This window comes from Batrachochytrium dendrobatidis, assembly GCF_000203795.2.
Source record: "Batrachochytrium dendrobatidis JAM81 unplaced genomic scaffold BATDEscaffold_2, whole genome shotgun sequence".
NCBI classification, from domain to species: domain Eukaryota; kingdom Fungi; phylum Chytridiomycota; class Chytridiomycetes; order Rhizophydiales; genus Batrachochytrium; species Batrachochytrium dendrobatidis.
Window position 1 is genome coordinate 32,100 of NW_006281100.1, and position 14,315 is coordinate 46,414.

General features: G+C 37.7%; 5 protein-coding genes across 5 annotated transcripts; 1 reads left to right on the forward strand and 4 right to left on the reverse strand.

The window, feature by feature from the left end:
• Positions 1–993: 993 nt before the first annotated feature.
• Positions 994–2,196, reverse strand: BATDEDRAFT_86546 (uncharacterized protein; the record flags this gene model as incomplete). Its single annotated transcript, XM_006676920.1, has 1 exon — positions 994–2,196. One exon carries the CDS (start codon positions 2,194–2,196, stop codon positions 994–996), a length of 1,203 nt encoding a protein of 400 aa, XP_006676983.1.
• Positions 2,197–5,114: 2,918 nt separating this feature from the next.
• BATDEDRAFT_86545 (uncharacterized protein) lies at positions 5,115–5,738 on the reverse strand (the record flags this gene model as incomplete). Its single annotated transcript, XM_006676921.1, has 1 exon — positions 5,115–5,738. The coding sequence occupies one exon, from the start codon at positions 5,736–5,738 to the stop codon at positions 5,115–5,117; it is 624 nt and encodes a 207-aa protein (XP_006676984.1).
• A 1,374-nt stretch (positions 5,739–7,112) lies between these two features.
• Positions 7,113–8,779, reverse strand: BATDEDRAFT_22623 (uncharacterized protein; the record flags this gene model as incomplete). Its single annotated transcript, XM_006676521.1, has 4 exons — positions 7,113–7,257; positions 7,336–7,525; positions 7,597–8,506; positions 8,594–8,779. The coding sequence occupies 4 exons, from the start codon at positions 8,777–8,779 to the stop codon at positions 7,113–7,115; spliced, it is 1,431 nt and encodes a 476-aa protein (XP_006676584.1).
• A 2,486-nt stretch (positions 8,780–11,265) lies between these two features.
• BATDEDRAFT_86556 (uncharacterized protein) lies at positions 11,266–12,345 on the forward strand (the record flags this gene model as incomplete). The annotated part of the gene is made up of 1 exon (XM_006676805.1): positions 11,266–12,345. One exon carries the CDS (start codon positions 11,266–11,268, stop codon positions 12,343–12,345), a length of 1,080 nt encoding a protein of 359 aa, XP_006676868.1.
• An 843-nt stretch (positions 12,346–13,188) lies between these two features.
• Positions 13,189–14,142, reverse strand: BATDEDRAFT_22625 (uncharacterized protein; the record flags this gene model as incomplete). The annotated part of the gene is made up of 1 exon (XM_006676522.1): positions 13,189–14,142. The coding sequence occupies one exon, from the start codon at positions 14,140–14,142 to the stop codon at positions 13,189–13,191; it is 954 nt and encodes a 317-aa protein (XP_006676585.1).
• Positions 14,143–14,315: the final 173 nt, after the last annotated feature.

The following is a 14,315-nucleotide window of genomic DNA, read 5'->3' on the forward strand; positions in this document are numbered from 1 at the left end:
TACAAAATATTGGCAAACCTGGCACATGGCAAGTAGCTCGACAAGTAGGTGGAACGACTGTATTGCAAATGACAAAGCTTGGCGTTGAAGCTTTACAAACACAGCTATTGGCCGCGTCGACTGACAAGGAGAAGATGATTATAGGACTAGAGTTACTAGAGCATATTTTCCGTGTTTTGGAATTGCCGGAAACCTGTGGTGATAGTGGTCAACTAGCCCGACGACTTGGTATTGTAAGTCATGAAGTACAGGAGACGAGTATGACCGAGGTATTTGTTGCATTTGCATCACTTCAAAAGGGACTTGAGCTTTAACAGCACCATGAACAATTTCACATTTTCACAACTTAATAAATTCTAATGCGTTGATGATACATTCATTTACATTTGCTTGATGAGCACTGATGTGTTTTGATTAACCGTTTAGGTTTTAAACAATGGCGTTGTGAGATGCAAAGCTTCATAATGTCAATGTTTAAAGCCTGCTGAGAATTACCTGAACATAATAAAAGGTGGTTTTGTACGGTGTGCAATTACAAACATTGGGGAAGAATTAAGAATGACAATGGTAGTATAGATGGGGCACCGAATGATACCAGGTATTTTAGTAGATAGCTCCTAGTAAAATCTATCGAGTGTTGTTAAAATGAATATTTGCCTGTGGCATTCACGTTGGTTAAAATCATTAGAGCAGGTGTATGAGCTAATATTAATGGTAGATAGTTGGTGCCATACTTATACTAAACACTTGTTTCATAAGATTCGAATGATACCAGTGTCCAAATTTTCAAAAATGACAATTTATCCGAGATTAGTAATTCAGGCCAAAAAGGTGGGATAGAGCAATTTAGAGCTTATAAGTTTGAGTTATTAGGAGGTTTCTGTGCCAAATTCATACTTGATGTTTTAAAATTCGTTAATATTCTAAAGTTGATTTAACATAAAAGGAAATTGTAATGGAGATATTATGAAATCGTATTTATTGAAATTTTGTTTACGGGACCGCAGAATCCATTGAATAATAATCATCCCACTTCTTCATGGTTTCCTTCTCTTTCCATTCCAGACATTTCCGGAATATAGTAGGGTTAGTCACATGAACTGAAGTATTCATTATGAGTGGGTTATCTGTTTTTGTCGAGCCTTCAATCAAGCGATAAAATATCATATCAGCCGATTCTTGATTCAATGCTACTACCGCAAGTACGACTTTATATCTGTCTTCTACAATAACCGAATCAGAAATGGAGACGATTTTCAAATAGAACAGCGGAATCTCGGTGCTCAAGTTGATAAACCAACCGTGAAGGTCCATTGACATTGCTAGCCTATTGTTTGGGTCTTTGTCGTATTTTTCATAAGAGGGGTAGTTTCTACAATGAGAGTCAGATATCAAGTGACAGCTTTCTGCTTTCCCCATCGAACCAAAAATTGACAATTTTTCGATTCTTTGGTATTTGAACTCGTCGCTTGTTTTTTCAAAGGTTGAAAACTGAATGGTTATTACAGACTGAGTGTCTTGTGGCAATTCAGAATCAGTAGGGATGTAATCCTTATAATAGATTCTTTCTCCAAGCTGAGCGGTTGAGGTTGTAGAAACACTGGAATTAATTGTCAGGCTGTTCATAGGAGAGTTGATGGTAATCGATTCATTTCGTAAGTGACTATCGAAGCGAAGGGCGTTTTCTTTTGTTTCGAATAATACATTGATTTTGAGAGTGGGTTTGTTTTCCTCATAAAAGAAAGCTGGTTGCCCTGATTCGTAGTAACCAAGATAGTTATCAGCATTTCGATACATACGAGAACAAACACCTTTTACGGCTAAGGAATCCGAGAGAGCGCCAGAAACTTTCCAATACGTTGGTATACCTTTTCTGACAAAGTCATTGATTCCTACGGTAGGACCATGAACAATACCTGACTTGATGACAAGTGGTTGGTCGTAGAAACCAACTGGATGCTGAATGGAGGTCAACAGAGTATTCCCGGGAATGGCTGGACCATCCACCACAAAATGGATGGTGAGGTCTCCAACAAAAGCAGAAGCAAGAGGAGAGTTGGGAAGTGCTTGGAAAGCAGCAATCAGTTTTGATACACTGTCAAGTGGTCTTTTTCTTTCTAGTTCTCCATTGAAGTGGGTTTCGATTTCCACTGGCTGATAGTCCAGATATTTGATGTAAAACCTTTCATTTTCCATTGTAGTTTACTGAAGAGAAATGAAAGAATTGAATGGAATGAAATAGAATAAGAATGGAATGAAGAAAAGAATAGAAAAGAAAAGAAAAAATTGGACTTTAAATCCAAAACTCGATATCATATGAATAATGTGAAACAAATTCACACTTTGAATAGTGTTTAAACATTTGTCATGTGATTATTTGTATTGTTCAATCGAGTGTCAATTCAACTCAGCAATTGATTACATCATTCATATAATGACTCGAGTCTTTTATTCAACATTTTAATATTCAATTATTGTTAATCAGTCAATTGTTGGATTAGTAAATGTGTTACAAAACATTCATTTACATACTGAATCTGACAAGTGGATAATGATTGTTCCAATCAACAATTGGATTGAATTGACTGCAATATTGTCATTGATTGCAGTCACTGTTGACCAATACATTGTAATACATTGACAGTCTCGACATCAACATTGTCATTCATGTCAAGTTGTGTGTAGTTGCTAATATTACACCACAACAATACTATCAACTTTCAAGTCCTGTGATACACCGTTTCAACCATAACCGGATCGATGTTGATCACTTGTCAATACACGGGTCAGTTGTATAATCGTACAACTGTTGGTTAACCAATGTTTGACTGTCGATATTTGAATCATGAATATTGTCCAACATAATCGTCACTAACACTGTCGTTGTCGTTTGATTGCCTTGTTCTATGAATAATCATTGTAATGTCATTTGTTCAGTTGTTGTTGGTTTATTGAAACCATGTCACAATTCTTGATATATTGCACATGATCTTGTAATTGTTGGTGTTGTCTGTAGTGATTCTGTCAATGTATACGAATGTCACTTGTTGCTAATTGGTAGTTGTTTATGACTAATACACAACCGATCAGGTTTGGTGACCATTTTATGCACATATATATTTGACATTATATCGGACTGTTATGTTGTTTGATCCAATAGTAGTATATGTCAGTCATACTATAATACTACAGGTTTGTTGCAATATTCATACAACCTATATCCAAAACTGCACAAACACTGTCATTCAAGATTGACGAGTATGCAATCATAAATGAATCCAACGCATTTTTGCTGTATATAATTGTATCAAATGTCGTGTTTGTTGGCTTGACTGTTGACTTGACTAGATCTGATATTACACGGGCTATTCAACAATTGTATTGAATTCCGGTTAGTATCGAGTCATTTGAGTCGTTCAAGTAGTCAAGTTGCTTGGTTTGCAATGTGTTGTGTCCAAGAATCACTTGCAATCAAACCATTACCAAACCACAGGTTAACAACACCAAATGATATATGACTGGTTATATTAACACATTGCAAACACTCGACGAACTAGCCATGAATCAGGTTCAATCATCAACCGCCAATATTGTCAAAGTGTGTATTCCTGGTTTAGTTGATGATGATCCGAGTATGCGGTATTCGTCACAGTTTGATTTGGTCCAAACAGGTTTTGTAATGGTTTCAACAATGTCTGATGAATGACATGCTACAATCGCAGTATATTGATATTACCGCATGATACAACTGTTTGGTTGACCAAACGACTCGAATGTTGATGGATTATTATGCCAATCGACTGTTTTGACCTAATATCACCACACTTGACATGCCAACACATGCGACATATGATGGAGTGTGTAATTGCAGTTTGATTGATTCAATGTTGTGTTACAACATGTGTTACAACATCAGTCACCATGTGGGTTATAGTTTGTATATCCAACAACACATTAGAGTGATTGATTGTCGTTCCGATTGATCAAATGTCAATATGTTTGTACAACAGTTTGGTACAACCGACTGTCTGGATTATTATCACACGAGTCAATGCTGACCTGATTTGCGATATTCAGTGTTGTTGGAATATCAACACAACATCAACATCAAACATCAGATCGACACTGCACGTTGATGTTGATGAATGCAACATGAATATTGAAACAATGCATCATAATGCGTACAAGTCGCAGATTGCAGTTCAGACTCAATGCAAAGTGCACATTGTTACAGTTTGGTCATGAACAAAGCGATACGCACAATGTGCAGTTCATGTCTACGACTCGACTGATTGGTAGACAACGACCATTTGCATTGTTGAACAGTAAACTGAACAGTAAATGACCATCAAACGCATGGCTTGGTATCGACATTCAAGCAATCACCATGATTGTAATATTTGCAAGTTGTCCACAAGTTGTTTACAAACGACCATCAATTGACAATGACATGCATGTGCATGTGCATAGTTGACTATACAATACACTACATGAACCAATATTGCTGACTGAATACAGGTCACAACTGCGAGTATCCATGTGATAATGGACTGACATTGGTGTTGATATCGAATTGATTGACTAATCGATCATCATCAATTGCATCAGTGACTGGTATATTCAACTGATATACACCATGTCCGAGTTTGATACATGTCGATATATGCGTGTCAATCAGCAATGCATATTTGTGGCCATTACAGTCGAATGTGAGTCGAGTCGATCATTAAACCAACGAATCAATGATTGCATTATAATTGACCAATATCGAACCGGCTGATGACTCAATCTGCATCCGACTTTGAACAACTGTATTGCTCCGTTTGTTGTACAATGTACGACATGGTCAGTTGATGGTATCATGCAACCATGCAACTGACAAGTGATTGCAAGTCCAACTGGTAGTACAATCAACACTGGTTGTTATCAGGTTATTGATGTATATGGAACAAACCGTGTCAATGTATCAATCAACAATCCAGTAACTGTTGATGTAATACCCAACACAGTATACACAATCAATGATATGATTGTTGACCCATTCACAATACTCGATAAATACCAACATATCAGAAAATTTAAATTTATTCAAAATCAAAATCATCGACACATCATCAATCTGAATCTGAATCTGATTCCGGTTCTTCAAATTTCAAACCATGCTTTTTCGTAAACACTTCCAATTCTTGTCTGATAGTGAATACTTTTCCTTCTGCTTTTTCACAATCTTCTTTGAGTCGCTTTTCAATGCCTGGGTTGTGCTTTGACCCAGATATTTCTTCTCCCATTGCTAACGCTAACTGTTTTTTGGATCCAGAGGCTTTATATTTATGATAGAGTTTGCATATCTTCCTTTCCACTTTTTTAGAAGCTACAAGTCTTTTCTTTATACCATAAAGAATTACTTGATCTCTTTGGATTAATCCAGTCATTTGATTTGAAGCAGTACTGCCTGGCTTTTCTTCGTCTATTGGTTGTTGCTGATCTTGGCTGGAAGTACTTGAACTGGCTACATCAATTGATTGTTCCCGACCTCGTTTGGAAGCACTTGAACCAGACTCATTGGTTGGACGTTTGTGACCTCGTTTGGGAGTACTTGGACCAGGCTCGTTGGTTGGGCTAGACACTTGACTAGAAGTGCTTGATGCCTGGACTGAACCATTGCCGTTATCTGAAACCAGTACTGCATTAGCGGTTGCTGCTGCGGTTAGTACGAATATAATATCAATGAACTTCATTAGATTGCTGGATGGGTTTAAAAGATTGTTAGATGGGCAGATTGTTGATTATAAAACTGAGCGTAATCAATTGTATTTATACTTTTGTATAGCAAACCAACCCTTTAAGGTTAACCAACGACACAGGGTTACTTGATTGCTTGTAATGAGCCAATATCAAACTAGGCAGTATGTTACTCCCTAGCCACAATATCAATTTGATGATCATGTTGATTGAATTATGCTTTTACGACCCTTTGATCAGGTATTTTGAAAAGCACACCCTTCATGAGTGTTGTGTAACCGCAAACGCTTTGTTTTACAACCGTATTCGTGTCAAATGGATCACTCCAGTATTCATTGTGCAATGACTGTATTCTGCATTGCAATATACAATGGCTACTACACATTGACTGCATTGCGTGTTCGATATACAACGACCATCATATGACACACAATCACACTATAATGTTGAATCTACACTTTGTGCACTCTTAGTAATCATACATTGTACGATCAACAAATTTGAACCCACATTCATGTATTGTGTTTGACTGTCAATATTGTCAATACAACTCTGTACACACATTTATTGTATTCTGAATCACAGATACGATTGCAATCTAGTTCAACAACAATGATGACACATGTCAGTAATGCAACTGTTTATCACACACCAACACTGTTATTTAGGGGTCTATTTACATCAATATGGCTGCAAGTTGTCGTTATATCACGTATTATGGACATGGTTTTGATATTACGCATCCAGTTCCATCACATTGTTACTGGCACATTATTGTAACGATGTATACATCAAACACTGGCATGTCCTCATAACCATAACCAGTAAAATGACACTCGAGTTGTTTACTGTGATCAGTATATGCAACCCAGTGCAACTACACATACTAGATCCAGTCTGTTGGTTGTTCCAGTTGACCTTGATTCACTTTTGACGTTTTGTCCGAGATTGACAATACAAATGTGTCAAGCTGAACCCAAACTACGCGACTCGACTGTTTGTGTCAATTGGATCGTGACTGAACTATGTGATCATGATGTGTATTCAATTCATACCATGCATTACTAATGCAATAGTATGTGATCATCGTGTATCAAACAACTACAATACACACTGGACCAATCCAATACATGCACGGCTTGGACATATCACACAATCAAACATGAACACACCACATTAAAAATACATATAGTATCAGTTTGTCACTAATGAATTGTATTCAGTCGAGTTTATTGAGAGTCGTTGTGTGACTATTTGATCAGCTGTAGTTAATTGTTAACACCAAGAGTCCCGATGTACATCATATCAACTATAAAATAATCATGGCCACCATCCATTCAACAAATAACCAATTTTATTACTATATCTGCTTAGTCCTCAAATTTCCTGTAATTAAACTTTAGCCGCCTACTACCACGACGAAGAGTACCACGAAGAGTACTACCAAGTCGCGACAATGATCTCCCGGGAGTAGATGTGACATCTGAACCTGAAGTACTTGGTTGTTCAGGCAATCTAACAGTATGTATCAAATTCATGATCAGTATCAGTATATCAATCCACACACCCACACATCAATATCAAACAACTTACTGTGATAATGGCCAGAGCACCTGATCATTGTTTGAAATAATAGGATATCCGTCAGTCGAGACTTCACATCCACATCCAGGACCAAATCCAATGCGTACATTTTGTCGATCAAATGTCAATCCAAGTCGGGTCATAAATGATGCACCAAGAACTACATTGTCATTTGAACCAACTTCTACAGTAAACAGGACTATAATTCGACATGTACATTAGTCAGACTAATCAAACAACACATATTGCATACAATTGTCAAATACTTACATTTTTTAGAATCATATCTCTGTATATAGTCTCGAGGACCCAGTGTGATTGTTACAACGGAATTGCTATTGTCATCAGTTACGGGGGTTTGAGCAAACATTACAATTGAAAGCGTCGGCAGCTTGCTCCAATCAATATTAAAATCGGATTGGGACATTAGATAGTTGTTTTTTAAGGTGCTTTTAACCATTATTTTGCTGAGCTTGCGCCTAAGCATATTACCTTTGGTAGTGATTGCATTATTATCAAGAATAGCATTGATCAGCACATCCACGACTGTTTTAGGAAAACGTATATATGTAAAGCATGTATGTAGATATGAATACAGAGTACGTCCATTTTCCACAACTTGCTGGAATTCCTCGGGTAGATCCACTTGTTTGCCATTGACTAGTATACTTTTGATGTTGACAGTAAAGTAACCGTCTGGTGGTGATTCTACCCATGCGACACTGCTTCCATCCGTTCCGCATTTTGCAGCTACGTCCGTATTTCCTATATTGATGAAACTTTCTTGCAGCATTCCATACGGACATATTTGAAGACCAATCTCGTTTCTAGGAATGACATCATGATTGTACAAAACATCCATTGCAGTGGCTGGTGGATGATGTTTTGACAACGAGGGATAGGCAAACCCAAATACTCCTTGATCGATTCTTCCACCAATACCAACTAGATCTGGCGATTGTTTTTGAACTGCTAGTACTGGTAAATTGATGTCAGTTATACTAGTACCCGGAATCGTCACATCGGCGTAGGAACTAAACCCATTATACTCTTCGTTTTTGTACTTTATAGTAAAGGGCTGTCCATTTGGAGTGTGTTGCGGAGTCAAACCTACATCGTTGCTTGAACTAGGAAGTGGTACGACTATATCGGAAACTGATGAATCGACTCGTAAATTCAACTATTTTAAACAACATAAGTGTGAGATTGATTAAGCGTGGTGTAAACTGATATCAAACTACAATGCATAGCATGACATGATACATACACCGACCCCATGAACATTGACTTTCATTGTGAAACATTTGTTAGCATCACCATCCAATTCAACGGGTGATCGTTTTGATAGCCTATTGTTTGATTGACTGTCAATTCCAATTGGTGATTCTAATGCAAGTCGAACTGCAGCAACCGCCTGCAACGCAAGTATAACGCATTCTAGAGTAATCAACATTGTATGAGTAGTGTAATGGAAATGGGTTGAATCTGATACATGACTGCCGTTTTATAACGACGGTAGCTTCAAGGGCGACAATCAACACTTTCAAATGGATATTTAGAAAACACCAAATGCATCATGTAGGGTGAGCAAGCTCAGAAACACCCTGTAGGGTGAATCAATATACAAGCATCCCTGTTAATATGAAAAATCAACTTTAGTAGTATGCTGCATTAGCATTTCCAGCTGCGGTCATGTATCCAGTGATCAGATAGTGTCAGACCATTACCATGATTATGGATAAATATCATCACATATACAATCCATTACTACAACATATACTGTCACTGTATACCAAATACTTGACTGACTTTTTCATTGGTATGACTGCATGGTCATTTTAGGTTAATGTAGACTGTACACATCAAACATTTCTGATTGTGTCACAACATGATCAACATCAAACTCGGTAAACTGTCATCGCTACATCGAATGAGCGACGTTGTACTATAATTGAATTGGAGATTGGCAGGTCGTTCAACAAACTGGCCGTGTCAACAGGTCAGATTGTCATCGTGTACATGAACCACAATGGATGATCATGTCATTCAAATCAGCACACAATCTACTGATATATGCAAAACAACAACACCAATACAATCCAGATCAAACCCAATCACAAACGTGGTGTTGAATCCAGTGCATGCGAGTACTTTTTAAACACATGATACACACTGATGGTGATGGTTGCTGACAGTCACATTGCAATGTACATGTCCAATAGTGTCCACTGTCATGTCGATTGTTGCTATCCGTGACATTCAACTAGATTACAATCAATGTCTAACAAATACAACACAGTAAACTAGCCACGAGTATCCAAGAGTATGTCAATTGATGTGATCCAACAAAACAGCATAGTATTGACTGTTTTGTTAAAGTGCATTCAATCAAGACACTCCAGCATCTCGAGTAGAAATATCAGATTTGTTCACCTTTGCACTGAATCCACAACAAATCGCACAGATTACAAGCAAAGTTTGAACAAATCGAAATAGCTCAAATTTACAGCTAAAACCAAAATGGTATACAATCGCATTGATGTAGAGTTGAACACTATATTGCAGTGATTGACTGTTGATTTGGAATAAACAATGCTGAATATTGGTTGTAGTTTTGTACTTGACATTGACTGTTGACTCAATATACATTATGAATTATTATAAACAGTGTCGATGATATGATGCTCACAAACTATGATTTTGAACTGGAATAGTCTTGAATCAGCGTTTGTCGTTTCTGTTGTATTCTGAATCACGGATACGATCACAATATAGTTCAACAACAATGATGACACATGTCAATAATGCAACTGTTTATCACACACCAACACTGTTATTTAGTGGTCCATTTACATCAATATGGCTGCAAGTTGTTGTTATATCACATATTCTGGACATGGTTTTGATATTACGCATCCAGTTCCATCATATTGTTTTTGACCCATTATTGTAATGCTGTATGTCACCATAATCATGGACATGAACATGAGCATGTGGTTTCACGTATAATATTACAACCACGCATGTCGTTGGTTGAATCATCACTACTAGTGTATACTACACTACATGTATGTATGTTGACATGTGTTGTACCAAGTTGGTTGCATTGCTACAATATGGCATGCTCCAACCTGTTTGGATTACAGTTGTGCAACATATTGATATTGTACACATGTGATACTGGCCACCAACAAAGTGATCAGCGGTATTCGATCGTATCATTCAATTGATCATCCAATCACATAATCAATACACGTCAACATACTCCACTGCATGTACTGGATCATGACAACAACCTATCCAATACATGTCAACTGATACAATTACCAACCATTGCATGATTTCAGTTGCCAATCAAGTCGATACTATGATATTGTTCAATGTCAAGTATACAACCAAATCGACAAGACACAGTCCAGACTGATCCAATATTGTATCATTGTACAAGTCGACTGTTTAATCGATGTGATACTTTAACTGATCATCACTGTATACCATACTTGCAAACATTGTAAATTCTAAACTACACAATCAATATTGGTCATGACATGATCAACAAGCAATGATGCTTGTAAATATGTTGACCATACAATACATGAATGACCGACATTCCATCGTCATACTTGGTCTGTGTTTGACAGCCTGATTTACCAGTTGCTTGTACAACATTACACAATCAATCAACTACAGTCGAATGCACAGTCAAGCAGTAGCTAATCAAGATTACACACCATACAAAGGGAGCATCCCTTTTGGGCTAGTCTGACATTGATAGTAATAAACCAATACTAACCCTGACAACAACACTAGTTCCTTAGGAAGGTCATTCAAGGAACATGCTTTTAATACTATTCATCCAATAACAGATACAAGTGCAATTCAAAAACTGACCTATTGAATGACAGCCATATACAACTTGCTTATAATCAAACCAGTAGAATGAAACTCTTGGCTGCTGTATTGGTATCGATCCTGCTTGCTTTCTCAGTTGCTACAGCCAACACTGTTCTTCCTAGCGTAACTACAAGTACTTATTTTAGCTCTTGTACAGTCCTTTCCAGTACGACTACAAGCACTGATCCTAGCTCTTCAACAGCTCTTTCCGTGTCAATTGTAAATATTGAATTTAGCTCTGGGAGAACTTTCAATGCAGACTTGATTAACCAAAGTATATTTTCAGTCGAGGTTAAAAATATGGTCAACGACTACTTGCAAAAAAAACATGATTATGGAGAAGCAATCAAAATACGCAACTCGGCAAGAGATACGGTTGTTGTTCAAAAACAAACGATAGCTGAACTAAATGAAAGATATCAGCAGCTTAAACGCAAATCTCAGAAAAGCAAGAATGCTTTAAAGCACAAGAGTAGACTTGATAGGCTTAAGCTTGAACTTGAAAACCAATCTTCCAGAGTTTTTAGACTTCAAAAGCACATGCACGCACTCGAGTATGAACATGATCAGGCATCGCTCAAACTAGAACAACAAGGAAGAAGACTTGCAGATATATTTCTCGGAGAATTTCCAGATGCCTCGCGGATTTCTTTGCGTGTAGACTTGGAACCAAAGCCCGTCTTTATAACACTAGCCGACAATCTACCCAACAACCTACCCAATAGCATACCAAACCGATCGTCAAGATCTATACGCAATTTCTTCAGTAAGATCCAGACTCGACTACAGAAAACTAATCAAAATACTGATTTACCTCCATCATATAAACGTGTAATGAGGAAACCTGAACGTTATAAAGTGACCCAACAAGGCCCTGTGACTTTACCTCCATCATATGAACAGGTAATTATGCATCCTGAAAATTTTGACAAGGTCTTGAAAGATCCTGGCATTCAATACCCACCATTAGAGGAAATGCCTATAGTTCAACCCATTCAATCAACCTCCAGAACCTCATCCAGTCTACAAAGAACTGCCTCCAGTTTACAAAGAGGAACCTCCAGGCTTGTGCATAATGTTGGATCATTCTTTCAGCAACCCAGAAATGATGATTCGCCCGTTTGATTTGAATGTCAATCTGGACTTGTTTCAGCCGATTCAATTGTCATTATGGTTTAATTTACAATAAAATTGGATTTGCATGCATTATATCTGATCATTTCACAGTCTTGGTTGACATGATACCATATTGTACATTGACACTTGTATTTCCAATACGATACAATACAGTTGATTGTATATTGCATAGTTGTACACATTGATGATGCTGAAATGCATGTATGTATTGTGTCGATATGATATTGCTTGTCATGTTGTATTGACACATGCAACACCAATATCAGCAATAGTCATGTGTGTTGATATCAGATCCGACCAATTTGACTGGTTTGACTGGTTTGACTCGTTGATTGTGGTGTCAATAGTTGCATCAATAGCCTGACTGATCACACATATCAGTCGCAGTATCAACTCTGTCGTGTGTCAAGTATCACATGTTGATGTATCCAATGATCGTATACTGGTCGATTGGTGCGATATGATCAGGCATGCTAATGGAATGTGATAATCATGGTATTTGTAGCAGTATACCATATTGCACAGTTGATATTGCGTATCCAATATCGACATGATCATTCAGATATACAGTGATGGATTCCAACAATACACACCATGATTGATACATTTACAACAACCGAATAAAAACCATCAATATGTCCCTAATATGGTATGTTGGTGTTGAATATGCTGATTCTAGTCGTGCAGTAATTACCAGTACCAAATACAAATCCACATCTACTAATATAAATTGTGAGAATGAATGATTTATTAAACATGTACTGTTTAGCAAGTGACTTTCAACAATTTTTTCAATCAATCGTAGTGTAATGGCTGCATCTATTTGATCCATCAGTAGCTTGTTGACACTATATCTATCTCTCCAATCAAGCCTTCTGCCCTGAAATTCATTTCATCGTGAAATTTGAACCAGATACCAAGTATAGGCTTGAGTTTAATCGAATGAAGCCAGTCGACAAGTAGATACTGATTAACCTCTTGTTCAAAGACATCCAGTATATTTTTAACGATTTTTTGGTGTTTGACCATCACTTCCTTGGTCGCTTTAAGCGATTTAAACTTTGATGAACCATTTTGGAGTGCTCTGGCTGTATGCTGTATGCCCTCTTCCTCACTTTCAAGAGCTCTAGCAAGGCTTTGAGCAAACGACTTGAATGCATCGATCAGTTTTAATGTTGGAATAGTGGTGGTTCGAACATCCAGTTGATTCAAAAGCTGTAGTACTTGTTGACTCCACAAAGTATATCTGCGCGAAAACGACTCGGCCGATGCATGATATCCATCAAGTCTGTTCAAAATAGACTTTGGTGCATTACTAGCATTCGGTGTCGCTACTTTAGGTTCGTGTTTCGGCCATAACCAGAACCTGCCAATCAGTCCAGATTGAACGGGTGTATCAGGATACTCATATTGTCCATCAGGACTTGGACGTCCTGGTGGTTCAGGGATGACGCTTAGCAACACGTCAACAAGTGCGTCTCTTCCCCAATAGTCTACTTTATCATGAGCCTGATCACCATCGATAACATAATACGCTTGTCTATAATTGGGATCGTATATCACGTCGTCAATGATAAGTTTGCCAATGTGTTTCATTCCTAATCCTGCCATATTCACCAATTTGGTAATAAACTCCTGCCTATTGCGGTTGTTGTCCTGGCTGGAAACACTGACTATTATGTTTGGGACATGTGGACGGCTTGACTGTTGTTTGGGCGGAGCGGCATATGCACTGCTGGACAATACAAAACTCACAGCAGCAATACAAAAGTTTAGGTATTTCATTTGATCCGGATAGAGCTAGCAAGTATGGCTGTTGACAAAGTTGGGCTTTTATAGTTGATAACCGTTGGGGCTGGTAGCACAATATCAAAAATGCGGAAACCTGTACAAATATACTACGCTACGTCACCATAATGCGGCTGCATACTTTGTACATGTATATTTGCTCACCCTTA